The sequence below is a fragment of the Gadus chalcogrammus genome, chromosome 3 (genome assembly GCF_026213295.1).
Source record: "Gadus chalcogrammus isolate NIFS_2021 chromosome 3, NIFS_Gcha_1.0, whole genome shotgun sequence".
Classification (NCBI taxonomy): domain Eukaryota; kingdom Metazoa; phylum Chordata; class Actinopteri; order Gadiformes; family Gadidae; genus Gadus; species Gadus chalcogrammus.
The window spans coordinates 20,386,542-20,414,417 of NC_079414.1; the positions used below are offsets into that span (position 1 = coordinate 20,386,542).

Here is a 27,876-nt window from a genome sequence, read left to right on the forward strand (position 1 = left end):
AGAAAATTATGTGCGACCTACATTGACCACATTTCTGGTTTATAATTTTTTTGTTGGGGCTGGGAGCTTTGCTCGTAGTCTTGTGCAACAACATTTAGTGTCGCTCTAGACATAGTTGTATTGTTGCGTGAATAATACACTGTTCATGGCGTGTGTGTTTTGACCAATAGCTCACATTGATATCAGATCCAGACAGCATACTTGGTTCGACGTGTTTGAAGTGAAAGTTTGAGGAGGTGTTGTCTCTTAGTCCCAGAACTTCCATCTGCTCGCTGGTATCTCCCTGGTTATTAGTTCTGCTTAACTAAGAAGTTGGCTTGATGAAATGGATTACTCACAGATTTGTCCATACACATGCACACACGTACACACGTACACACGTACACACACACACACACACACACACACACACACACACACACACACACACACACACACACACACACACACACACTCACACACACACACACACACACACACACACACACACACACACACACACACACACACACACACACACACACACACACACACACACACACACACACACACACACACACACACACACACACACACACGCAGCTCTTGAATCTTGCGGTTGGAAAGATAAGTTCAGACTTCTGTTTAGACTTTAATGAGTTATTTTATTGCAGTTTCATAACAAAACTCGGTTGAAACAGGGTTGTCAGGGCGGTCATTTATTTTTTAAATAAATTCATGACCTCACAGTCACATGATCACAGGCATGTGTTGAGGTGGGTGTCATGTCCCGGATGTTCTGCTTTTAGACCCGTGTGTTTTCTGTTCTAGAGCTGAAATGTGACCAGTTCGAGGGTCCCGTTGCAGCGTCAGCGCAGGTGATTATAACGTGCTCTGCTTGCTCATAATGCATTGATGCATGTTAACTGAAGTGGTATGGGTGCATTCCAGTGTTGTCTTGCCAACATCCCAGTGCTGCAGCACTATGTCATTACTCAGTTGGCATAGTATTTCAGAAGTATCTTTAAAGCCTGCTCTCTCTGGGCATCTCTCTTTCTCCCCAGCCTTATGGAGGTCTGGCAGAAATCTTGTCCCAATTGAAGAGTAGCTGTTTAGCGCTGGCCCGACCGGACCAGTATGGGAACAAGAGCACTGGACCCACGGTGCTCCTCAATGTAAGAACTACAGAGAGGCACAAACCTATATGTATGAAGACCTTTGCACCCATGCACACACACACACACACACACACAAACATATACGCACATACACACGAACATATACGCACATACACACGAACACACACCCACACACAGCGGTGCTGCTCTCCTGAATCCCGTGTCTCCTCTGTCCTGCTGCGACATGGCAGAGCCTCTTCGACCTGACAGCGGACGTCCTGTCCAGCAACCATACGGGCGACAGTGTGGCGGCCGTGAGCAGCCTGCTCAGCGCAGTGGAGGACTCCATCAAACTCATCGGCCCCCAACTCACTGAGGACCAAACCAGCATGAACACAAGCCAGACAGGTGGCCGCACGCACACACACACGACAACATATGACTTCTTCATCATCGCTTACAACCCCGGATCCTCTTCGATCGGAGACACTTCACTATAAACTGGATCAATGCGATGCGCAGGGCCCTGCCAGTGCGCATGCCCTCTTTGCAACAAATCATATTTTCTTTGTGTGCAGAGACGAAGATCACGGTGTGGAAGAAGACGACTCCCCCGAGCGGGCCGGTGCGCCTGACCAACACCAACGCCAACATGGAGGCGGACTGGAGCACGGCCATCGGGAACGGAACCTACCCTGGTAGACTACTCCTCTAATGCCGCTTTTCCACCGCACATGTAGCTCGACTCGACTCGACTCGACTCGACACGACTCGACACGGTAGCAGCACGGGTCGTTTTCCACCGCAAATAGTACCTCCTGGACGTGGGCGGGGTTGGCTGCGCGAAAGGGCCGTGACGTATTTTTGTACGCGACGCAAACAACACCTACGCAACCCACACATGGACAGAACCCACATAACAACAATGGAGGACATCGATAACATTACTATTATTAGCTGGCATGTTGAAGAAGTTGAAGAAGTGGAATATGTTGTCTGCGGCGCTGCTATGGCTGTTACCAGCATGGTTGCCATGTCGCTCTCGTGACTTCGTCACACTCTCTGTGCCAATCAGTGGCCGGCGGTCTGCCGACGTCACCTTTTAGCATCGGCTCAGCTCGCTTGGAACCTAGAGCGAGGCGGTACTAAAAAAAAGCAGCCACTTCAGGTACCAGATACCATGTTTTTCGCGGTGGCAACGCTAAAAATGCGAGCTGAGTCGAGTCGAGTCGAGCTGGTACCATGCAGCGGAAAAGCGGCATGACACTCTGTTCTGTCTCTTTTCCCTCCTTTCCTCTTCCCTTCCTCCCCCTCTCTGCTCTCTTCGCCTCCTCTCCCTTCCTCTCTCCTCTGTTCAGTCTCTCATCTCACCCACAAGCCTCCACTCCTGCTGTGACTTGAGTTCATATCTCTTCTCCCTGCGTCCACAGGTTTCGCGCTCGCTGCTCTGGTGAGTTATAAGAACCTGGAGACCATGCTGAACCAGTCCTTTGAGCAGATAACCTTACCCGAAAAGAACGACAGGAAGCCCAGCTACCAGCTCTTCTCCAAGGTGGTGTCGGCGTTGGTCTCCAACCCTGACACACAGCACCTAGACAAGCCTGTCATTCTCACCCTACGACACCTGAAGGTAGGCACCAACCAAGACATCTCCTCAAATGCATGTATTTATTTAAAAGCCAGTTTTTAAAAGATCAGAGGCAAATAATGTGTTTGTGTGTGTGTGTGTGTGTGTGTGTGTGTGTGTGTGTGTGTGTGTGTGTGTGTGTTTGTGTTTGTGTGTGTGTGCCATCCTCAGGAGCTGAATGAGTCCGCTGAGGTGAGCTACACCTGTGCCTATTGGAAGGCTGCGGGAGGCGGGCTGCAGGGGAAGGAGGAGGAGGGCGGGGCCTGGTCCACCCACGGCTGCACCCAGGTCTCCTCCAACGCCTCCCACACCGTCTGCAGCTGCACCCATCTCAGCAGCTTCGCCGTTCTCATGGCCCTCTACCCCGTCAACGTGAGGAACCCGGGACCGACCAATCACAATCACACAAACACACACACACGCTCACACACACACACACACACACACACACACACACACACACACACACACACACACACACACACACACACACACACACACACACACACACACACACACACACACACACACACACACACACACACACACAATGTGTTGTAATCTAAACGATTTAATCTAGTCTAATCTAATCTAATCTAGTTTACTCTTCTCAGGTTTAATCGAATAGTATCTAGTCAAGTCTATGGTCTAGTTGAGATTTGTCTAATCTAAACCAATCCAATCTAGGGTTATGTAATCTGAGCTAATCGGACTGGATCTAATTTGATGCAATCTCATTTTATTGGATCTAGGCTATTCTAATCTGGTCTAATGGGCTCTGATCTCTTCCCCTCTCAGCACACCTTTGGCCTCATGCTGCTGACCAAGCTGTGCCTGGTCGTCTCCCTGCTATGTCTGCTCCTGTGCATCCTCACCTTCATGTTCTGCCGCTCCATCAAGGGCACCCGCACCACCATCCACCTTCACCTCTGCATCTGCCTCTTCCTGGCCGACCTCGTCTTCCTCGCAGGCATCTCCAAGACCCAACCCCAGGTGTGCACAATTTATGGGAAAATAAATTCCTGTCCTCCACCAGGAAGTTCCTTTTGAGGCCATTGGGCTGCATGTTTCCACTCACGCACGAGGCGCAACCAGCCGCAATAAGGGACTGAGTACATACTGTAGGGGCCAAAATGTATATTGAGTCTGTTTTGGTTATTGGTTTATTCTGATAGGTTGCTCACACTGTTTTTGATTCATGTCACTTCCGTTTGATTGACACATGGGTGGGGTTTAACCTACCTGGGCATTGGGATCGGCAGGGAGTTATGGACAAAGGGGGTTAGTGGCTCTCCTGATATTTTCGGTTTACCGTCTCTCTTCGTCTTCGTCGTTGTTAACACCTTCGTGCATTATCTTTTATTTATTTGATTTCATTACCATCAACAAGTTCCCATTCATCAGTTCTTAGTCTGTCTTTTCAGTAGAGTAAACTTTCAAACTATACTCACCTCTGGACTTTGAGGTGAGTGACCCACCTCTGGACTCTCTACTGTATAGGTTTAGACTCTCCTCTGACCCGTTGCTTTCACCCCAGGGTGGATGTCGGTTGGTGGCAGGCCTGCTCCACCTCTTCTTCCTGGGGGCGTTCAGCTGGATGCTGCTGGAGGGCGTGCAGCTCTACCGGATGGTGGTGTTGGTGTTCAACACCACCATCCGACCGCGCTACCTATACACCGTGGGCTACGGGACGCCCCTCGTCATCGTCATCATCTCGGCCATCAGCAGACCCACGGGATACGGCACTGACCAATAGTACGTAAGGGCATCTGTGGTTGTGTGTGTGGTGTGTGTGTGTTTGTGTGTGCGTGTGTTTGTGTGTGTTTGATTATCTGCGTGTGTTTGTGTGTATGTTCCTGCATGTGGGCGTGTGTATGTGTGTTTCGTGGTCTGTGGGTGTGTTTATCTGTGTGTGTGTGTGTGTGTGTGTGTGTGAATGGGTTTAACTGTGTGTGTGTGTGTGTGTGTCGGGAAGGGGGGGTTTGTGTGTGTTTATCTTTGTGTGTGTGTTTGTATGTGTGTATGTGTGTGTGTTTTTCTGTATGTTCCTGCATGTGGGTCTGTGTGTGTGTGAATGGGTGTTGTTTATCTGTGTGTGTGTGTGTGTTTGTGTGTGTGTGTGTGTGTGTGTGTGTGTGTTTGTACCATTGACAGTAAGTGACTATTTAAGCAAGACAAATAAGGGGAGCTCCGTGCTTTCCATCTGAGTAAGTGACTGTTCCCATGCACTCTTCCATATCTTTGTAAACATGCCCGTGCATGTGCGTGCGTGTGATATCCTGCTCCTTAGGCAAGTCCATGACGTCATGCTATGTGTTTGTGTGTGTGGTGGGGCCGTGTGTGTGTATGTGTGTGTGTGTGTGTGTGTGTGTGTGTGTGTGCGTATGAGTGTGTCGGCGTGTGTGCGTGCGTGCGTGTGTGTGTGTGTCCCTCCCATAGCTGCTGGCTGACGACAGAGCAGGGCCTCATCTGGAGCTTCTTCGGGCCGGTGTGTGTCGTCATTGGCCTCAACGTGTTCTTCTTCAGCATCACCATCTGGAAGCTGGCCCAGAAGTTCTCCAGCCTCAACCCTGACCTCACCCACCTGCCCAAAATACGGTCAGCCGCCACATGGATTCTTTTATTTATCTGTATTTGTGTGTGCGTTTGCGTGCGTAAGTGTGTGTGCGTGCGTACGTGCGTTAGTGTGCATGTGTGTGTGTGTGTGTCCATGTGTGTGCATGTGTGTGTGTGCGTGTACGTACGTGTGTGTGTGAGTGTGCGTGTATGTGCGTGCGTTAGTATGTGCACATGTGTGTGTGTGTGTGTCTGTGTGTTTGTCTGTGCATGTGTGTGTGTGTGCATTCACTGTGTGTAAGAATACAGCTCTTTGTTTCTCATGCTCTACTACAATGTGCAGAGTGCATTGTGTGTCCCCAGCCTGTGTTATTTGTCAGTCCGCTGATGTACATACTGTCATAAACACAACCCTCTGCCAGATGCACGGACTAAAGGGATTAGACTGAGGGAGGGAGGGAGGGAGCCAGGAGGAGGGATTGAAAGGGAAACAGCTGGGAAGAGCGTGAGAGAGAGAGAGAGAGAGAGAGAGAGAGAGAGAAAAAGAGAGGGAGGGATTGAGAGAAGGGGGGATGGAGAGAGAGAGAGAGAGAGAGAGAGAGAGAGAGAGAGAGAGAGAGAGAGAGCGAGAAAGAAAGAAAGAAAGAAAGAAAGAAAGAAAGAAAGAAAGAAAGAAAGAAAGAAAGAAAGAAAGAAAGAAAGAAAGAAAGAAAGAAAGAAAGAAAGAAAGAGAGAGAGAGAGAGAGAGAGAGAGAGAGAGAGAGAGAGAGAGAGAGAGAGAGAGAGAGAGAGAGAGGTGAAGCAAAATAAAGAGTATTCAGAGTCAAAAGGCGATTGAGTCTTGAGAGAGCAAGCTTCCTGAAGGTGGTCCCACAGGGCTGTGCTGGATGGAAAGAATGTGAGTTAAGGAAATATAGAGGTTTTGCATTGCCCCACTTCTGTAATCCACAGAGGATGGGCTCAAACCACCTCCTTCTCTCCCTCCCTTTCAACAGACAATGAACTATTTACAAAGGTCCAAGTCCAAACCACACCTCTTACTCTTATTCGTCCTTGAAGGATCATCACAATTCTATTTTATCTCTGGTTTGATCGTCTTTGTGGGGTGATGTCCTTATTCTCTATCTATCTTATCTCTCACTGCTAACCCTTACAATGTCTTTGTTTGGTCTCTCTCTCTCGACAGAGCCTTTACAATCACGGCTATAGCTCAGCTGTGTGTGCTGGGCCTGATGTGGCTCTCTGGGGTCTTCCTCTTTAAGGAGGGGGACTTGGCGGCCGCATACATATTCACCATCCTGAACGGCCTACAGGGGGCGCTGATATTCCTCCTGAACTGTCTGCTGTCAAAGCAGGTAGGACAAGTGTGCGTGTGTGCATGTGTGTCTGTGTGCGTGTCTGTGTATGCATGTGTGTGTGTGTGTGTGTGTGTGTGTGTGTGTGTGTGTGTGTGTGTGTGTGTGTGTGTGTGTGTGTGGCATTGATATTTGATATTTCTTGTATCAATGGCAATCGGTTGATGGTGTTCTGCTGCCCCCTACAGGTGAGAGACGAGTATGGCAAATTATTGTCCTGTATCTGTCCACAAACCACAAAGAAGTACTCGGGCTTCGGCAGTACAATCAGATCCAGTCAGTCACAGGTCAGAATGAGTTACTACCGAGTCCATGCTGTTCAGTATCACTCCTGGTTCAGCCCTGCAAACGCTTCTTCGATCACCCTCTCTTTACTAGACTGTGTCTCTCAGGACTGGTAAAAAGAAAGGTACAATTTGAGTGTGTCTAAGAATAATAACCCTCTCTTTCTCTGTGTTATGCACCCCCCCTAGGCGTCCCGGAGTGGTCCACCCACAAGCGAATCAAACATATGAAGAATCCTCATACACACGGCTCCCCCTGCTCTGTCTGGGGTATCATTTGGTCTATGAATGGCACAAGAACGGAGCAACGAAATGCGTTTAATTCAGGGACAATAACAATAGTGGTACTATTAGTACCTTACATGGAGAATTTGTAAGCTGTAAGTTTAACGTTGGAAATATATTGTATATATTTATTTTAGGAATTCTTTGGACCAAAGCTCTGGGTGAGATTCAACGGATGAACGCCCACTATAGGTCATGTCATCGTTTTCGACTTTGGTTTGAGGAAAAGATGGCCTATTATTCAACCCCTTTTTAGAGTCTTTTGTGTACGTTTATGTAATGAGGTCCAGTAATTTATAGTCAGTTTACATTACGTGTAAAAGTGAAAATGTAGGATCTCCGTCACGTAATTTTGTTGTCATTACTTTGGTGAACAAACTACATAAGTAGGGCTGCTACACGCATCTGAAAGAAAATCCAGGCACTCTACAGAGGTGAAGCCAATGTTCACACTCCAAATTTATATCCACTCTGACCATCTAAGCTGAGCAGTTATTAAAATATCGATCTATGATGTTTGGAGTAAAATAATCTTACGCCTCAAAAACTGTTGTCTTCACCCATTGCTAATACTATTGCACTTTTATTATTTTTATTTTATAAAATGAAGTACTTTGACAACCAACAAAATGTATTTGAATGTAGCTATGCAATCTCTATTCTATTTTTATACTTATGGATGTTAGGCCTATTAGGCCTATCATGTGAATACGCGTTTGCTTTACTTTGCTATTGAGCTGAATAAAGAATATTTTCACCTTTTGCACACATTGACTTCCATGGAATTTCTAATGTTTCTAATGTTTGTAAGATTCAATCCAATGGGTTCGTAAGGCCTATAATACGCCTCCTGGTTTCACATGTATTATGTTTAAATTAAAACCAAAGTTCAAAAATAGTAATTACAGAAATAGAAATGCTATGTATTTGGTAAAGATATTAATAGCAATAGCTAATTAATTGTTACAGGCAAGTGGTAACTGTCTCTTGTTTATTGACACACCTCTCTCAGGGATAAAATGTGCTATTTGGCTCCGACAACCTCCCCTCCGACAGCATTATGGCAGGACCTGCGCTCGATCAACTTTCTTGTATAGAGGAATTCCTATTGGCTCTGTGCAACAAGTCAAGATTGAAAAAGAAAATAATATTTGTTGCACAGCTGAACGCTGTATCACATCATCATGAGCTGGCTGTTCCCAATTCACAACACGCATCAAAAATAACCTACATCAGGAGTTCTGACCAAAACTCATGAACTCCCCCCCACAATTATTCCAGAATTCAAGCAAAGCAAGAATGACCAAAAGTCACTTTGTGTCAACAAGAGACTGACTCCTCTGACTATCAATTGCAAGTTAAAACTACCGACCACAATAAATATCGCTTCTTACCTTTATTTATGTGGCAACATAGGACCCTTAGAACTTCACACAGTATGTATTTTTCCAATGTATTTGTTATCATTCGTAGCGTTGATCAGCAGAGATAGGCTATAGGTTGCCAAAGTCGTTGACGTCGCTTAGCAACTGAATAAGCTGGGGTTGATAAATTACCAGACTGGGAGTGATACAGATGACGTGAATCCGAGGCAAAAAGAAGCACTTTCAGTCAAAATGACTCAGGCAAACTTCACCCAAAACGTTGCCAGACTCGCCTTGCACTGGTTTCACCCAGGGATAGATAGTTTCCCATTCGTTATTGTAGCTACATTTCCTCTTCTTAAGGTGCGGCCACACTGAATGCGTTACGCGCGTTACTGTGCGTTCACACCAAACGCGACGGGGCAACAGGATTCCATACAAAGTCAACGTATCCCGTATCGGGCGAATTTTTCGCGCGAGAAAAACGGCGACAAGTTTCGCCGTGCACAGGCGAGCGCGTTCACGAGGATTTGTGGTGCGACAAATCCGCTCGAGTTGAAATATTTCAACTTTGATGCTGTGACTTTAGTGTACGAATTCAAATTCTGCAGTTACAGGTGCTAAAGAATTTTGCTACAATAATACCTTAGAAAGAAGAACGAGGACGCAGTGTTGTAGTCAAAGTCCAAAGTTGTAATGGCTGAGGAGACGGCAAGCACACTATTCCCCCTACAGGCTGAACGAGGCAAAACAAAAGCAATCTAACACAGACCACCGAGAGATTGAACTCAAAATGAGGTGGAATAAAGAAACACTGCAACAACTTTCCTAATTTAGCTCTTCAGAATGATGTTGTAGTAAATAAACAATAATGCATTTTTTAGATAAGCATGGAAATAAACAAAAAAATATTTTACCAGCATCACATCATAACTGAAAAGGGCAGAGCAATGGGTAACAGATACAAATAGTGAGAAAAGTCTGTTTTTTCATTTTGAAGCATTCTTTTACTTATTTACTGCGTTAAGCATTTTAAACATTTTACTACAACACATATTTATAACCATTACATAGGCATATACGTAAGGCAGGCTGGTGCAATGTACAATTTTGTGGACATTTCAAAAAAAGTTCCAAAAAAGTAACATCTGTGAATATAATATGACAGCCAAAAGTCTGAAAATTAAAGAATATGTTGACGTTTTGGCACTAGTAGATAGTTAATCACATTTGTTCCCTACACTCAGATGTGAACTAATTCTTGCATGCGGGTGTCTTCGTTCGTAAAAAAATAAAAACATTCGGGAGTATGCAAATTATTCTAAAGAGACTCCATGTGTAGCCCCGCCTCCAGTGAAGCAAGAAAGCCAGCGCTGTGACGAATGGGGGATTTTACCCCCTCGGCGAGGCTTGTTTGTTTTTCTTCCTCTTCATATTACAAAATGTTCTCACCAAAAGACATGTCTTTACATGTGATTACCTTGGGTAACCTGATAGATCCCTCAGTTATATGACAATTTTTTAATGCGTGTGTCTTTCAAATCAAGCCATTGTAAAACACAGACATACATCGACGTGATGATGCAGACGTGCATCACCCAACTGGGTGCTACATATTGGTGGTGGTTAGTGAGGTCCCCCCTTCACTTTAGGCGTCTTTGAGTGTTATTAATTGTTATTATTCTTCATGTTTAACCTCTGTTTTCCTTTTATTCCTAGTCTGTTTTACATAGTTTTGAATGATGACTATATGCTCTGTAAGGTGACCTTGGGTGTCTTGAAAGGCGCCTCTAAATTAAATGTATTATTATTATTATTATTATTATTATTATATTATCGAACGTACACATGTCTCTCACAAGTCTTTCATACGTTTTATATTGCATGTTTTTCCTCTCTTTTGATTTTGTTTACCGTCATGTGCATGTGTCTGTTTGATTCATCACGTCTGAGTTCCTGGAGTGACATTCTTCAAGCCCATGCTTTTTCAGGCAGAATCCGTTGTCGGGGGCGGAAGGCAGAGTCGATTACTGTTGGGAAAAATAACCTGCTGAGTACATCACATGTACATTATAAATATAGCTAACTCCTACCCTAGCCTGATGAGCACATCACATGGACACATTACAATATAGTCAACTCTTGCTCTAACCCAACGAACACAAACATGATAATATATAGTCAGGTCAAGGCCGGAGCTGAAGGCCCCATCTCCCAGGCAGGCAGATGGTGGACACTCAGACAATGCACCAGTCATCCTCAAGAACGGGAGAGCCACATTAATTTATCACACAGGAGACATTTTGAGAGCTCTTCCCCGTTAGGAGGAACCAAGAGATACCTCTGCCCACACCAGGGGCCTGAGAGCCACATTAAATTATCACACACGAGACATTTCAGGGGGGCACTCCCCGTTTTAATTTATCACACCGGAGACACGAGGAACTCTCCCCCGTTACGAAGCTCTCTCAGGGTCTGGGAGCCAAGACCAAGCAAAACACACAGAACCACACACACCTCAAACGCACACACCTCATCGAGAGGAGGATACAGCATAAAAACTGTACCACACAGGGACTCTTCACCCCTTCTTCTGAAGCAGACCTTCCACGGAGGCGAAGCTCCGGACGAACCATCAGCGCTGATTAGGGACTTAGACATATTCGATTTCTCACGCTTTATGACTCTGTATAACCGTTGCCACTTTACTTAATAAATCCAAGGTCCTCGTGCCGATAGACTTTATTACCTCTCCGTCTCATTTTATCTGGTCCAGTAGCTAGACAGACCGTTTTTCCCCACATTACCGAGACAGAGCAGGCAGGTCGGGGACAGGCAGGGTTTATAACAGGGAATCAATCCGGAAAACGCCGGAGAGGCTAGTACTGAAGACATTGGGCAATCCGGAGTGTGAACTGAGGCTACGTTTACACGATGACGGTCTGAACAGAAGACGCAAAAGTGGCGTTGCGTCTTCACTTTTTATTCTGCGTTTAGACGAGCGTTTTCGGGAGGAAATCTGCGTGCATACGGTGACGCAAAAGTGTGTGGAATTCGATTGGGTATGCATGCCAGGCGGTGCTGTGATAGACTATCACACAACACCGCCATGTCTGAGCGCATGCGTAGAATCTTCCTTCTCTTATCCGTGCCGCAAAAACCAAAAAGATCCTTCTCTGTTCAGTAATACTATCTGTAAATATCCTGTACATTTCGTGGAAATACTCCTGTATGCTTGTTAGAGCTGCCAGAGCAGCTTGAAGGTCCGACGCATGAAAATAATCGGACATGTTTGTTTATTTCCTTGTACTGGCACATGTATGTGACGTAAACGCTTACGCGACGTGAGCAGATCTGAGCAGTGTTTTGCGTCTTGGCAGTTTAGACGGAAACGCTACGGCGGAGCGTTTTCAACTTTTCCACTCTGGAGGGTGGTTTCAGATTTATGCGTTTTCATGCCCCAAAAATGCCAGCCCCCGTCTAAACGAAAGGCACTTCCGATAAAATATTTCGTCGTTTTCACCCGCAAGCGTCCTCGTGTAAACGGGGCCTGAGAGGGGAGTCTATATCTTGATTAGTGATCAGAGGCAGGTGAGGAGAGTTGGGCTGGAGAGTTGAGAGTGGCAGGCAGGCAGGCAGGTGAGGAGAAGGTGGAAAAACACTGGGAGCTAAGGTGAAATGAGATGAATGAGAGGGGAGAATGAAATGACTGAGAGGGCAGATCATGACAATTTGTAGATCGATACTGTCACATAGGCCTCCAAAATTGTTTTAGGCCTTTTAAAATTGTACTCCTCATATAGGCCTACCTCCACAAGCAGCTTCTGTTCGCTGCTGGAAAAGATCCCGCACAGTCCTTTTCGGACATTTGATCCATGATTCGACATTCACGGTTCTGGGCTGGTTACATATCATGACCGTGCGTAATCCACGATAACTTTAGCCTGGCTTGAACTAACCTGAGCAAGGCACGGATGAACTGCGTTGATGGAATGGCTTCAGCCTCAAGGCCTCAGCCTTGGCATTATTTCTAACCGGTCTTAATCAACTAGGCGCCGCCTTAATTGACCACTTTGATCGACTACCCCTCAGGTCTTTTAGTAGCCTGGGAAAAGGATTCCAACGCATGAACTTGAATTTCATCACGCCTGCACCCGCCCAGAATATTTCCAGTTACCATGTTTCGAGTTGGGACTTTTTGCGATTTGTACTTTCTGTTTGATAGGGGTTTAACTTTAAATACAGGTAAGAATAGTTTTTGTTATGAATATATGTATTACCTCAGCTGGACGTCTGGTAAAGGTCGATCAGCAAAGTCACAACTTTTCTCGGTTTTGGTACCTCAGTGGTTGAACGAGCTCCCTGCCGTTCTCAGGAAGTGCCAAGAAGTATTTCTTGGCACAGAAGTATTTTTAATATGTACAACAGCAATAAACAACGCTTTTCTCTGCCTCTGTGTCTGTCTCTGAGTAAGAATGCGATGAGATGGGTAGCACATAGCACTACTGAAATACTTTTAACAGTGATATTGTGTGAAAATACTTAATAAGTGATTCAACAGGAAACTCCCCTGTCCATCACAGTAACCACAAAAGCACATGTATAGACATGTAAACCAAAACCAAAACCAAAACCAAAACCAAAATCAAACCCGCGCCGACGCCTTTTCCCAGGCTACTAAAAGACCTGAGGGGTATTCCATCAAAGTCGTCAATAAAGGCGGCGCCTAGTTGATTAAGACCGGTTAGAAATACGTAAACTACAGCTCAGCAAGGACAGTTACCTCTCAAAGGAGGTCAGGCAGAAAGAGAATCTATAAAACCTCAATATTGAACTTGAAGAGGGAGAGAGAGAGACAGAGAGAAAGAGAGAGAGATATAGAGGGGCAGAGAGAGAGAGGGAGAGAGAGAGAGAAGGAAAGAGGGGCGGGTACATGAGCACTGAGTGAGGTTGGCTTAGAATTAGAGTGTGTGACAGGGAAACTGTTGGAGACGGACCGGGAGGATTAAGCGTTGCACTTTAACACAATATCTCCCTTTTGAAGGAAATTCAACCTTTCTTTGGACTTGCTTTATGACCGGGCGATTGTTGTCTGACTACGGATGAACTCAACAGGCCTATTCTATTCAGCAGCAGACGGAATATAATACGACTACAGTTCATTCATAACTATTTAAACGTTAAAATGACAGGGAAAATCCTCATTCTTATACTGGGTGAGTCTAGTCATGTGTCATACGTTTGAAAGAGTGTGTGTGTGTGTGTGTGTGCGTGTGTGTGTGTGTGTGTGTGTGTGTGTGTGTGTGTGTGTGTGTGTGTGTGTGTGTGTGTGTGTGTGTGTGTGTGTGTGTGTGTGTGTGTGTGTGTGTGTGTGTGTGTGTGTGTGTGTGTGTTGAGAGCATGATAGGGTTGAGAGAGAGGGAGTGAGAGGGACACTCATACACACTTGCTCATACACACTTGTGTATGAGCAAGTGATAGGGGGTAGAGGGTATTTCGCTCCCTGATTTGAAGCGTTCTGCAGAACATAACCAAATACAAAACTTTGCTTGACAATGTGTAAGAGAAGATATCGATTATACATTGAATTATGATGCAATGAGGTAAATCAGTTAAAAAAATCTACACCTCCTAAAAAGTTTACAAAATTATTTAGTTTTCAATATTTAAATGAATCAAATGTGACAAAATAAATACACAATATACTCCAGTTCACCTCTATGTACTTGGGGTCTGGTTGAGATAAGTACAGTTTTTAATTTAAGAACTCACACACAATCACCAGCAAATCTGTCCCGATCTCCTAGAGAGAGAGAGGGGGTAGAGGTAGAGATTGAGAGAGCTAGAGATTATGAGAGAGCAATGCTGACCGACACGGCCAGACATTATTCCTCTCAGCGAAGCACAAAAAATTCATGGAGGTTTTGTTTGGTTGTCTGCAAACCCCTGCCCCACTGCCATCAAAGACCCCACAGTAGCCCATTGAGTTGTGATCACAGCCAATCTGACTCACAGTTAAATACAGCGTCTGCTGCCCACTCACTCAGTGTATTGTTGAGCGCAAAGGTATTTTCAGTAAATGTAGACAGTGGTAGGCCTATGCATGAGAGGGTTCTAGAATACGCTGGGATGGAATACAAACAGTGCTTATAATAATTCAAGTAGAAATCTGGAAGACATCGAGTAGGAACACAATCTGTTGACAAACGACACAAAATTGAAAGAAAGAACAGAACCATCCCTCTGCAGGTTGTGTGCTTCCTGCAGAGGGATAAGATCAACGGGGAGATGGGGGAAGTGGTGCATGGATGTTTCTAGACTGTAAATAACATCCTTTTCACGTATTGTAAAAGAATGAGACTCCAACTCAAATGTCAGACTGCTGAAGATTGTTTCTGTGGCTTGGGTCAAAGCTGCCTGACTTATAGAATTGAAGCAGAACGTTTTGGAAATTAACTCTCTCTCCCTCTCTCCTCCACAGAGTTACTGTTTATGCTCAAGGGTTCCTATTCTTTCTGCCGAGTAGTTGATACCCCCGGTAACTATGTCATCTTCCTTTGTTGTTTTAAATGGGTAGCATAAGTGTGCGACTCGCAGCCAAATGGTTCAGGGTTGGCTTGGCCCAGGAATAAGAGCGGGTTGACTTGTAACCGGATGGTTGCTATTTTTTCGATCCCCGGCTCCTCCAAGAGTGTCGATATGTGACTGAGCAAGACACCTTACCCTAACAGCTTGCCTTGTGTGGATGACTCCTCTGTCGGTGTGTGAATGTGTTTATGAATGGTAGTAAGTCGCTTTGGAAATAAATGTCCGCTAAATGTAAAATGTGAAAAACGTTAGCACGATACCTGCCCATTGATTCTGAAAAGTACCTCCAACTTAATGACTCAATATGTGTGCACAGTGACAAAAGAAGAGTGTGAACAGAACACATTCGGTATATGTGGACACCACGCAAAGTGTACCTTCACTCCGATAAGTCCCTGCTGCGAGTGTCTGCCTGGGTTCAACCGAAGACTGGTGTTGGACACATTTAACATCGACGACTGGTGTTCAGGTACGTTCCTGTTCCTGTTTGGGTAAATTCTTGTGAGGACAAATTATGACCATCGCGAGGATCCAGTGCTTACAAGCCCGATTCTCCGGAGGTATGTGTGTGTGTGGGGTAGTCCCACATTTCTATTTCCGGTACATGGTCCCCAAAATGAATTTCTGATACATGTATTTCAATGGCGACATGAAAATTATTTTCTTGTCCCGTTTGAATTGTGCCATGAATTTCACATAAGTTGTGATTCTTCAAGATACTTTTCATGCAAAGAAAACTACAATTTATCATGAAGAAGTTTGATAATGTTAGGTTTTGTTGCATATTCTCGAAGAAAGTTTTCCAATCCCGGGTTGCTTTAACTCACTTAATTTATTATAAAGTCGTCGGCATCTTTCGGCATGGTAAGTGAAGCTATACGGAAGGAATTCTAGGAATAGTGTAGAACACGTGTGAGAGGAAAATACCGTGATCTTCTTCAAGCCCCCCGGGCTTACGCCCGGGTGGCTCTCTGTCGTCTACCTATTGAAAAAAAAAGAACTCTGGCCTTTTCCACCCCTTGTCCTCAGGTAGAGACCGTCAAGTGGGTGTGGCCTAGTGGGCGTGGCCGGGGTGCCGTAATGGCTTCGGCTTCTTCATATATTTAAAAGGCGCTACCATCTGTGGCTGGAGCAGCCTCCAATAAGGTCTTGCTCCCCTTGTGGCTATGTATAGTATTTACGGCTTATATGTTTGGTCCTGCTTCATTTGGTCCATGTGTGGGTAGCTTAGATTCTTAAAATACGTAACAGTTTTGTGAGAGGCCGCTTTGTGAACTACAAACCTTCACTGCTCTCAACGCGAATGATATATGTAACAACCCGTAGTTGGAACTCTGGCACAGACATGGCAATCTCTCTGCTCCACTTCACAGCTTTTTTCCAAGGGGAGGATAACAGCATCGAAAGATATTAATACCATTATAAGTCGGGGCATGTGGAGAGTTTCAAGTATGCCGATGGGGAGAATGTTGGTCTTGTCCACGCCATTCGCAGGGAGTGGTGTAATGCCGACTTCAAAGCGCTAGGAGGTTCGGAAGCTCTTCCCTTCTTCCGAAATAAGAGCGCTCTGGAAAGCCCCTCAGAAGTTCATAGGCTATGACATAAAACTAGAAGAACAGATAGTTCGTGAGACTAGACCATGGATTAGACTTGATGACAACTAAGTATGGATGCCCGCAGGGACCTTTGCGCTTCTTTTCTGAATCAGATGAATCAGTTATTAGAACTGCTTGCGATGGTTGAACATGAGCGAGAAGTTATCAGTTGATGTTTATAATTGTAAGCTATAATGTATCTGTCATGAACCCTTACTAGTTGTTCATCATTAACTCATTGTCTCATGCTATTGAGTTGACTGTTATTTGATTCTTTAAGTCATGAAAGAGGCCTCTATGAATAGTCAAATCTTCTAACCTTTATGCCTCCTTTCCTTAACCTTTGTGGAAAACATCATTGGGTCAAAGAGAGATGAAAACGCTTCCTTTCGAATATACGGTCATGCGCATGTGGAGAACCACCTAGGTAGCATAATCGGATAGGTAGCAGGAATTGGCAGAACACCGGCCAATGCCGTAGGCTGATGTGACATGTCGCTAAGGGAAGTTATCACATTTCCGATTTTTTTCATCCTGAAACACGCATCTGAAACACGCCTATTGTGCTTTCTCTACAGCCTTTAACTGAACTGCTGCACAATAAACGGTCAAACTCTTATTATAATTTAAATCCACAAACAACATATGTGTAATCCGGGGCATAACAAGACTGGGACCAGAAAATAATTACTTTCTCTGCATTCTAACCCATTCATATTTTACGATCTAATAGGTCCCATGGGGGTCTACCGGAAGGGGCGGGACTTCGGCAATCTATGCTGCCATCTTGTGTGGGCCAATAACATTCCTCTATGTCCTTGTGTGTGGTCCCTCCCCATGGTGTGACAGACACCAATGAGTGCTCCTGGGCCAAAATCTGCGGTTCCAATGCCTACTGCACTAACACCATTGGAAGTTACACCTGCACCTGTCGCTCAGGGTATACGAAGCAGAGTGCTACAGGTCACAACTGCATTGGTGAGACATTTTTTATTGTGTGGATTTTTTTTTTTTTCTGTTACAACTGTAACTGTTTCTCAACCATATCCAATATAATGAGTCCTCTGTACTGTGATTCAACCCCTCAACTTCCCCCCAGACAAACCATTGAACCATGTAAAGCTCTCGTCTTCACCTTCACCAGGTATTGTTATTTAACGTCTGAATAAACTTAGTCTTGCACACTATTTCAAAGTGGCCAATCCTATCACACTAACGGCAGCGTTTCCCTGTTGCCGGACATTCCCCGGGCTCATGCGTCCTCACACACCTAGAGCAGCTGTTGTCACGCGTCGCTCTCGGTGCTCCTTTAAACTGTTGATAGCTTGCACCTGTAGCATGCTTCTTCTCAAACGGCTTACACTGCTTGAGTTTGCGTGTGACTGCACCTACTTCATGTTCCGTGGAGTAGGCGCCGGCATTTTGCGCTTTAATTAGTTCAAACTGACGAGTTGTGCTGATTGCTTTTTCAAGTGTTAGATACGTTTCTAATTGAAGCTTCTGCGACACTTCGCTATCCAGTATGCCAATGACGATGCAATCTTTTATGTGTTCATCCTTAACTATTCCAAAGTCACAGTATTAAGCCAGTTTATAAAGATGTCTCGCAAAGGCTTCCACACTCTCCCCCTGTAGCTGGGAACGTCTGTGGAAACACCCTAGTCCATGGATGGTGTTCCGCCCCAGCACAAAAGGCTTGTTGAACTTGTTAATTACCTCATCGTAGTAATCATCCTCATCGTCTCCAAACTTGAATTTGCTGAATATCGGCTCTGCATTTTTTCTCATCGCATACATACATTCCCATCGGAGCGTTTACTTGCACATCGCCGTCTTCTTGGTTGACTTTCGCTGCAATCCGATAATGAGAGAAACGCTGTCTCCAGGCCTCACCTTCGTGAAGTCGTCTTCCTGAAACTGCCGCGAGTTTTGAAAGCCAGGTGACTCGTCGCATCTGAAGTTATCACAGGTATTTCTGACGCATGGCAAACGAAGCCGCATGCCTCATCGAAACCAAACCTTTTGACCGGTGTTCGGCCAATTTCTGGCCGAACACCGGTCAAATTGGCCGAACACTGGTCAAAAGGCTTGGTTTCGATGAGGCATGTAAACAACTTCCGGGCATTTTTCTGGGCATTTGCTATCGAATAAGTGCGGACATAAGACACTGCCCTGGTTGGTTGGAATTACCAAATGTAACTTTCCACGTGAGAAATGATATAACTCTTATCAAAGAGGCGTGCCCTCTCCCAAACTATGCTTGTTAAAAAAATTAGAAGTGCACCTGTGTCCGACTTGACGTTGTGGGAACTTGACGAGATTCTGACTAGTTCTGGCGGATGTTCTCAAGTCTCGTGCATGCATGCGCGCAAATGCAGACGATCTGAAACTCGCCGAATGCCACTGGCTGATGTGACATGTTGCATAGGGAAGTTGTCACAATTCCGATGTTTTTATCCCACAATGCATATGTTATGCGAGACAACGCAATGCATGCTTCATCTGAAACCTCCATATTGTGTTCCCATGGTCTGACAGACACCAATGAGTGCTCCAGGGACAACATCTGCGGTTCCAATGCCTACTGCAACAACACCATCGGAAGCTACACCTGTACCTGTCACTCAGGGTATACGAAGCAGAATGCTACAAGTCGCACCTGCATTGGTGAGACATTTGTTTGTGTGGAAGTTGTTTCTGTTTTTTCTGTCACAGCTGTAACTGTTTCTCAGCCATATCCAGTATAATGAGTCTTCCTCCACTGTGTTTCAACCCCTCAACTTCCCACCAGACATTGACGAATGTGAGGATGGTGCAAAGGCAAATGAAGGTGTTTGTGGCATTAATGGCACATGTAGAAATACCAACGGGAGCTTCTGGTGTGAGTGTCCAACCGGCTTCACTAACTATGGCAACGAAAGGACTCCATGTTCGGGTAATGCACCTACACCATTTTGTGAAAAGTAGCAGTATGAACATTTATCAATACTCTTCCTTCTCTGTCCTGAGTTGTAGTTCTAGCTATCAATTGTTGCCTGAGATTATCCAACAGTGGGAGGGAGAAAGACTAAAGTGATCAGACTAAAGTGATTTATAGTGGAAAACTTCCTGGATGGATTGAGTCGTTTTGTTCTTGAGGAATTTTCTAGTTCAGAAATATTTCATGGAGTGTATAGCTGCAGTAGAAAACGTTGCAATTGCCTACATTGACTTGGGGCTGAGAGCTTCTGGTATTACTCGTGCAACAACATTTAAGGCCAAAGTATAATACTCTGACTCAAGTCGAGTCGAGTCAAGTCAAGTCAAGTCATAGCTTCGGTCAAGCAAGTCACAAGTCAAGTCATAGAAATATAATAAGTTGGAAGACAACCGTCTTAAAGTGCTGGACTTTTATTTGCAACTAATACTTCAATATGTCGCAAAATGTATGACTTTTATGACAAATACTCCTTCAAAGAGGCCCCACTCTTTCATGTGAGGCCTTTCAAGTGCCACAAATGAAGCTTCACTACACAGAAGCTACCACCCAGTCAAATGTAGGAAGCTAAGTTACACAAACACCGCAAAAGTAGTTCACTACACGTGAAGCTACTCTAAATTAATTTAAACTACATGTTTAAATTACCAAATTCAGTAGAGTTTTTGCCAGTATGTATGTTCTTCTTTCCTGAATCACTGAATGGCAGCTGATCAGGGATATACATAAGACAGTTTTTTGAAGTGAAAGTTTAAGGAGGTGTTTGTTTTGTCTTAGTCCCAGAACTTCCATCTGCTCACTGGTATCTCCCTGGTTATTAGTTCTGCTCAACTAAGAAGTTGGCTTGATGAAATGGATTACTCACAGATTTGACCACACACACACACACACACACACACACACACACACACACACACACACACACACACACACACACACACACACACACACACACACACACACACACACACACACACACACACACACACACACACACAACCCACACCACGGACACACACACAGCTCTTGAATCTTGCGGTTGACTTCACTCTCACATGATCACAGGCATTTAGACATGTGTGTTTTCTGTTCTAGAGCTGAAATGTGACCAGTTCGAGGGGCCCGTTGCAGCGTCAACGCAGGTGATGGTGACGTGCTTGCTTTATGAGGGTGCTCATAATGCATTAATGTATGCTAACTGAAGTGGCATGGGTGCAGTGCAAGTTTTTCCTTGCTAATATCCAAGTGCTGCATCACTATGTCATTACTTTGTTGGCACAGTATTTTAGAAGTATCTTTAAAGCCTGCTCTCTCTGGGCATCTCTCTTTCTCCCCAGCCTTATGGAGGTCTGGCAGAAATCTTGTCCCAAATGAAGCGTAGCTGTTTAGCGCTGGCCCGACCGGACCAGTATGGGAACAAGACCACTGGACCCACGGTGCTCCTCAATGTAAGAACTACAGAGAGGCAGTGCATGGGCACGCACTTAAAGACACACACACTGCGCTCACACAAACACTCTCATGCACCGGCATACATACACACACAAACACACACACACAGCATATGGGCTCACACACACATGCACATACACAAAAGTACGTATACACACACACCCGAAAACACACATACACAAGCACACCCACACACAGCGGTGCTGCTCTCCTGAATCCCGTGTCTCCTCTGTCCCGCTGCGACATGGCAGAGCCTCTTCGACCTGACAGCGGACGTCCTGTCCAGCAACATTACGGGCGACAGTGTGGCGGCCGTGAGCAGCCTGCTCAGCGCAGTGGAGGACTCCATCAAACTCATCGGCCCCCAACTCACTGAGAACCAAACCAGCATGAACACAAGCCAGACAGGTGACTGCACGCACACACAGACACCACAATTATGTCCTCTTCATTATCACTTACAACCCCTAATCCTCTTCCCCTTCAATGAGAGACACTTCACGATGAACTCCATCAATGTGATGCGAAGAGCCCTGCCACTGCGTAAGTCCTGTTTGTTTGTGTGTAGAGACGACGATCACGGTGTGGAAGAAGACGACTCCCCCGAGCGGGCCGTTGCGTCTGACCAACACCGACGCCAGCCTGGAAACTGACTGGAGCACGGCCGTCGGGAACAAAAACTACCCTGGTAGAAAAAAACAACTCGGCAAACCCTCTGTTCTCTGATCTCTCCTCCCCTCTTCCCCTCCTCTCCCTTCCTCTCTCCTCTGTTCAGTCTCTCATCTCACCCACAACAAGCCTCCACTCCTGCTGTGACTTGAGTTCATATCTCTTCTCCCTGCGTCCACAGGTTTCGCGCTCGCTGCTCTGGTGAGTTATAAGAACCTGGAGACCATGCTGAACCATTCCTTTGAGCAGATAACCTTACCCGAAAAGAACAACAGGAAGCCCAGCTACCAGCTGTTCTCCAAGGTGGTGTCGGCGTTGGTCTCCAACCCTGACACACAGCACCTAGACAAGCCTATCATTCTCACCCTACGACACCTGAAGGTAGGCACCAACCAAGACATCTCCTCAAATGCATGAACTTATTTAAAAGCCAGTTTTTAAAAGATCAGAGGCAAAAGAAGTGTGTGTGTGCGTGTGTGTGTGTGTGTGGGCCATCCTCAGGAGCTGAAGGAGTCCGCTGAGGTGAGCTACACCTGTGCCTACTGGAAGGCTGCGGGAGGCGGGCTGCAGGGGAAGGAGGAGGAGGGCGGGGCCTGGTCCACCCGCGGCTGCACCCAGGTCTCCTCCAACGCCTCCCACACCGTCTGCAGCTGCACCCATCTCAGCAGCTTTGCCGTTCTCATGGCCCTCTACCCCGTCAACGTGAGGAACCCGGGACGACCAATCACAATCACGCAAACACACTCACGCACAACCACAATGATTGAATCTAGTCTAATATAATCTAATCTAGTATACTCTTGTCTAGTTTAATCTAACAGTATCTAGTCTTGTCTATGGTCTATTCTAGTTTTGTCTAATTTAATCAAATCTTGTTTCCTTCAGTCTAGATTAATCTAATATAATGTAGTCTATGTTCTATGTTCTAGTCTAGTTTTGTCTAATCCAATCCAATCTAGGGTTATCTATTCTGAGCAAACTCTTTGTGGATCCAATCTGATGCAATCTCATTTTATTGGATCTAGGCTAATCTAATCTGGTCTAATGGGCTCTGATCTCTTCCCCTCTCAGCACACCTTTGGCCTCATGCTGCTGACCAAGCTGTGCCTGGTCGTCTCCCTGCTATGTCTGTTCCTGTGCATCCTCACCTTCATGTTCTGCCGCTCCATCAAGGGCACCCGCAACACCATCAACCTCCACCTCTGCATCTGCCTCTTCCTGGCCGACCTCGTCTTCCTCGCAGGCATCTCCAAGACCCAACCCCAGGTGTGCACCTTTAATGGGAAACTGAAATGACAGACAGATCGTCATTCACTGTCCTCCACCAGGAAGTTCCTTTTGAGGTCAAAGGGCCGCGTGTTTCAACCCAGTACATATACAGGACACAACCACCCACACTTAGAGACTGAGTACATACTGTAGTGGCCAAAATGTATTTATTTAGTCTGTTTTGTTTATTGGTTTATTTTGATAGGTTGCTCACGCTGTTTTTGGTTCATGTCACTTCCGTTTGATTGAAAGATGGGTGGGGTTTGATCTATATACCTGGGCACTTGGATGGAGGGAGTTGTGGACAGAAGGGCTTAATGGCGCTCCTGATATATTCTGTTTATCCACTGTATAGGTTTAGTCTCTCCTCTGACCCGTTGCTTTCACCCCAGGTTGGATGTCGGTTGGTAGCAGGCCTGCTCCACTTCTTCTTCCTGGGGGCGTTCAGCTGGATGCTGCTGGAGGGCGTGCACCTGTACCGCATGTTGGTGCTGGTGTTCAACACCACCATCCGACCGCGCTACCTATACACCGTGGGCTACGGGACGCCCCTCGTCATCGTCATCATCTCGGTCATCAGCAGACCCACGGGATACGGCACTGACCAATAGTACGTAAGGGCGGCTGTGGTTGTATTTGTGGTGTGTGTGTGCGTGTGTTTGCGATTGTCCGTGTATGTGTCTTTGTGCTTGTTTATCTCTGTGTGTTATTATGTATGTTCCTGCATGTGTGTGTGTGTGTGTGTGTCTGTGTGTGTGTGTGTGTGTGTGTGCACCACTGACAGTATGTGACCATCTAAGCAAGACAAATAAGGGGAGCTCCGTGCTTTCCGTCTGAGTAAGTGACTGTTCCCAGTGACTGTTCTATCTTTGTAAACATGCCCGTGCCTGTGTGTGATATCCTGCTCCTTAGGCAAGTCCTGGTATGTGTCATTGTGTGTGTGTGTGTGTGTGTGTGTGTGTGTGTGTGTGTGTGTGTGTGTGTGTGTGTGTGTGTGTGTGTGTGTGTGTGTGTGTGTGTGTTTGTGTGTCCCTCCCATAGCTGCTGGCTGACGACAGAGCAGGGCCTCATCTGGAGCTTCTTCGGGCCGGTGTGTGTCGTCATTGGCCTCAACGTGGTCTTCTTCAGCATCACCATCTGGAAGCTGGCCCAGAAGTTCTCCAGCATCAATGTTGACCTCACCCACCTGCACAAAATACGGTCAGCATCCACATGGACTCATTTATCTGATGTACATACTGTCATAAATACAACCCTCTGCCAGATGCACAGACTAATGGCATTAGACTGAGGGAGGGAGGGACAGAGAGAGATAAAAAGGCGATTCAGTCTGGATGGGCTCTCTCTATTTCCATCAAACCACCTCCTTCTCTCCCTTCCTTTCAACAGACAATGAACTATTTACAAAGGTCCAAGTCCAGACCACACCTCTTACTCTTATTCGTCCTTGAAGGATCATCACAATTCTATTTTATCACTGGTTTGATCGTCTATCTTCTCTACCTATCTTATCTCTCACTCCCCTTACAATGTATTTGCTCTCTCTCTCTCTCTCTCTCTCTCTCCCTCCCCCCCAGAGTCTTTACAGTCGGGGCTATAGCTCAGCTGTGTGTGCTGGGCCTGATGTGGCTCTCTGGGGTCTTCCTCTTTAAGGAGGGGGACTTGGCGGCCGCATACATATTCACCATCCTGAACGGCCTACAGGGGGCGCTGATATTCCTCCTGAACTGTCTGCTGTCAAAGCAGGTAGGACAAGGTGTTTGTGTGTCGGGGCGGGGGGGGGGTATTGATACTTGATATTTTTTGTGTCAATGGCATCTGTTGATGGTGTTCTGCTTCCCCCTACAGGTGAGAGAAGAGTATGCCAAATTATTGTCCCGCGTCCGTCCACAAACCAGTAAAATCCGATACAGTAAGCCGCAGGTCAGAATGAGTTCACTACTGAGTCCATGGGCTGTTCGGTATCAATCACGGTTCAGCCCTGCAACCGCTTCTTCGATCACCCTCTCTTTACTAGACTGTGTCTCTCAGGACTGGCAAAAGAAAGGTACAATTTGAGTGTGTCAAAAAATAATAACCCTCTCTTTCTCTGTGTTATGAACCCCCCCTAGGCGTCCCGGAGTGGTCCACCCACAAGCGAATCAAACTTATGAAGAATCCTCTTACACACGGCTCCTCCCCCTTCTCTGTCTGGGGTTGGATTTTTGAAAATGTAGGATCTTCGTCACGTCATTTTGTTGTCATTACTTTGGTGAACAAACTACATAAGTAGGGCTGCTACATAGTCTGGCTATTGCCAGACCAAGCTCAATTGTAGATTGCACGTTGGTCTGAGGAAGCTGCTGTCATTTTCTTCAGCACAAGAGGCGTGATCAACGTGCTTAGTTCAAGTGGCTCTGTGCTTGATTGGCTGCTTGCCGTCGCTACCCTGTTGTCATTGTGTTATACCAGCCAATCGCGCGCCAAGGGGAAAAGCCAGCATGGTGATTGGCTCCCGCAAAAACGTATCGGAAGCAGAAAGAAATGTATTGCTCTTCTCCAGACCAATGCAATGCAAGATTTTGGTTCTTTATATGGGTCTGATATACTATACTACTCACACTAACACATACACTACAGACACTACTGATGATACTGATCTACATGGTTTATCTTTATCTCTTTATAGAGGTTATTGTTTCTAAATAAATATGCTTCATTTAAACTTCTCTGTGGTCTCCCCTTTTTTGTCATGAATTATAAGCTAGTTCAATGCAAAGTGGGGGCTCGTCAAACTAGTAAAGTTGGTTTTGACATTGTTAGAAGTGATGACAATGGGACTGTGGGGATACACACAGTAATGGCCTCTGCTGTTGGGTAAGGAGAGTGCATCAGTCCTTCGTTAATTGCAACATTGGTTTGCATTTGGTTTGGCCTTGTTTTTGAGTTCTGTGCCCTTGGTAGGTTTAGTCAGCGGGTTCTGTTTAGAGAATCCGTTGTGTTCTCAACATTAGCGTGGTGGTGAAAGTGGGCAGAGCTCTAACCAGAGTTCAGGAACACCTCAGTGGCTCCGGGGGGTCGCTGGTTGGTCCAGTGGCTATTTCCTACCCTCTGATTTTGGTGTATAATTTTTGGGCCATTTTGGAAGTTAAACCAGGCACCATTGACTGTCCTCTCACTGTAAATAAAAAAATGGCGTCTTTGGTAGAGGAATTGATTGAGGCTCCATCAGAGGAGGAATTGGATAGATGTACCAAGGAAAAGTTGTTAAAGCTGGCAGAATACTTTAATGTTGAAGTGACTGATAAACGCTTGAAAGAAAAGTAGAATGGTGGAAGAAAGAATTCTGTTGGAAGAGCTCAGTAAGCCCACTGTCTGTTTCTGTCTGAAGTTTAAAATTTGAACAACACAAAGAGCTCTTATTGTTAAAATTTGACAAAGAGAGCAGTATTCAGGTTAAACAACTGGAACTGAAACAATATAAAGTATAGGTAACGGAAGGAAAATTGTCAGCTGGCGGTCAGTTTAATGTCTCCAATCTAAAGCTTATTCCTAAATTCAGAGAAAGACCCAGGCCTCTTCTTCTCCCTGTTCGAGTGGGCGGCACTCTCAACCCTGGTCTGCCGAGGCGTGCACAGTGCTGTTGCAATGTGTACTCACAGGTAAGGCACTGGAGGCATATGCTTCTTTGACTGTGTCGGAGTGTAAATATTATAAAAGCGTAAAGAATGCAGTGGGAAGACCAGACTCATACTGACTTTGTGCGGCAGATGGTTAAGTTCAATCGATAGTGTACGGCCTCGGAAGTAGAGACTTTTCAGGAATTGTGTGAGTTGATAGCACTTGAACAATTTGTTTCAGATCACATTGCAACTTGCATGAATGAAAGCAACGTTAAGACTTAAGTCCCCAAGCTGCTGCAGTGTTGGCCGATGAGTATGTTCTCACACATAAAAACAGGGAACTTGGATATTGTCAGGCCTACATTTTCTGAACGTACAGGTAAACATTTTGAGGCACATGGTGAGTCCACTTTCCCCGGACCTGAATACGGTGGTTGGCGGAAGAGGGATTCTAGTAAGAATTGTAATTACTGCCAGAGACCAGGGCACTGGAAAAATGATTGTCCTAGACACCAGGTATTGTGAAGAGGTTTGTACGATTGAAGAGTTGGTTGGTTTGTATGGTTGAAGAGTTGGTTGGTTTGTATGGTTGAAGAGTTGGTTGGTTTGTATGGAAAATAGTTGGTTGGTTGGTATGGAAAAGAGTTGGTATGCATGGTGATGGGGTTGGTTAGTTTAGTGATAGGGTTGGTTGGTTTGGTGATGAGTTTTAACTAGGTGTTTTGATTTAAAATATTTATATTTTAAAATCTACAAGCACATTGGTAACCACAAGCTACTATTGCTTGCTAAGAGACTTTGATGATGTAGGTGTTGTTCTTGCAGGCATTTAGTCAGGATATTCGCCATATAAAAAGCTCTGAGGATATAATGGCTGACGCTTCGTCTTGCGCGTCTTACTTCAGTTTTACTGTACACGCTTATAAATGTTACCTCTATCTGTCTGTCCTAGTTGTTTGTCCTGATCCCTCCTAAATGCTTCTAGGTACCAAGTTGCTGAGGGGTTGAGATGAGGAACATTAGGGATTGGTATAGGGCATGTACACAACTAAATAGATGGCCAGTACATATTCTGAAGTTTGTATTTTTTAGTAAAATGTTTTTTTTTGCGGAGTACCTGTTTGGTCTCCGCTCTTATGGGGGGAGGTGTGATGAA

General features: G+C 45.6%; 2 protein-coding genes across 2 annotated transcripts in view; both read left to right on the forward strand.

Moving 5' to 3' along the window:
• LOC130379551 (adhesion G protein-coupled receptor E5-like) overlaps positions 1-9,337 on the forward strand; it is a 13,985-nt gene extending 4,648 nt beyond the window's left edge. The window contains exons 6-17 of the mRNA XM_056586474.1: positions 811-857; positions 1,044-1,154; positions 1,349-1,505; positions 1,676-1,795; positions 2,528-2,727; positions 2,896-3,096; positions 3,523-3,717; positions 4,262-4,479; positions 5,164-5,322; positions 6,467-6,635; positions 6,824-6,922; positions 7,109-9,337. Coding sequence (XP_056442449.1) covers positions 811-857; positions 1,044-1,154; positions 1,349-1,505; positions 1,676-1,795; positions 2,528-2,727; positions 2,896-3,096; positions 3,523-3,717; positions 4,262-4,479; positions 5,164-5,322; positions 6,467-6,635; positions 6,824-6,922; positions 7,109-7,150 — 1,718 coding nt within the window. The 3' untranslated portion in view covers positions 7,151-9,337. The remainder of the gene's footprint in view (positions 1-810; positions 858-1,043; positions 1,155-1,348; positions 1,506-1,675; positions 1,796-2,527; positions 2,728-2,895; positions 3,097-3,522; positions 3,718-4,261; positions 4,480-5,163; positions 5,323-6,466; positions 6,636-6,823; positions 6,923-7,108) is intronic.
• Positions 9,338-13,624: 4,287 nt separating this feature from the next.
• LOC130379630 (adhesion G protein-coupled receptor E5-like) lies at positions 13,625-25,808 on the forward strand. Its single transcript, XM_056586575.1, has 19 exons — positions 13,625-13,784; positions 15,050-15,106; positions 15,473-15,625; positions 17,601-17,729; positions 17,851-17,895; positions 19,290-19,418; positions 19,543-19,686; positions 20,824-20,870; positions 21,066-21,176; positions 21,432-21,588; positions 21,749-21,868; positions 22,031-22,230; positions 22,351-22,551; positions 22,921-23,115; positions 23,511-23,728; positions 24,160-24,318; positions 24,696-24,864; positions 24,967-25,041; positions 25,230-25,808. The coding sequence occupies exons 1-19, from the start codon at positions 13,754-13,756 to the stop codon at positions 25,269-25,271; spliced, it is 2,382 nt and encodes a 793-aa protein (XP_056442550.1). The 5' UTR covers positions 13,625-13,753; the 3' UTR covers positions 25,272-25,808.
• The last annotated feature ends 2,068 nt before the right edge of the window (positions 25,809-27,876 follow it).

Bases quoted from the DNA above. Each gene is read 5' to 3' on its own strand.
- LOC130379630 (XM_056586575.1), top strand. From the start codon at position 13,754: ATGACAGGGAAAATCCTCATTCTTATACTGG. The intron at 19,687-20,823 runs GTAATGCACCTA...TTTCTGTTCTAG, and splicing joins CGAAAGGACTCCATGTTCGG to AGCTGAAATGTGACCAGTTC. The intron at 21,177-21,431 runs GTAAGAACTACA...GCGACATGGCAG, and splicing joins GACCCACGGTGCTCCTCAAT to AGCCTCTTCGACCTGACAGC.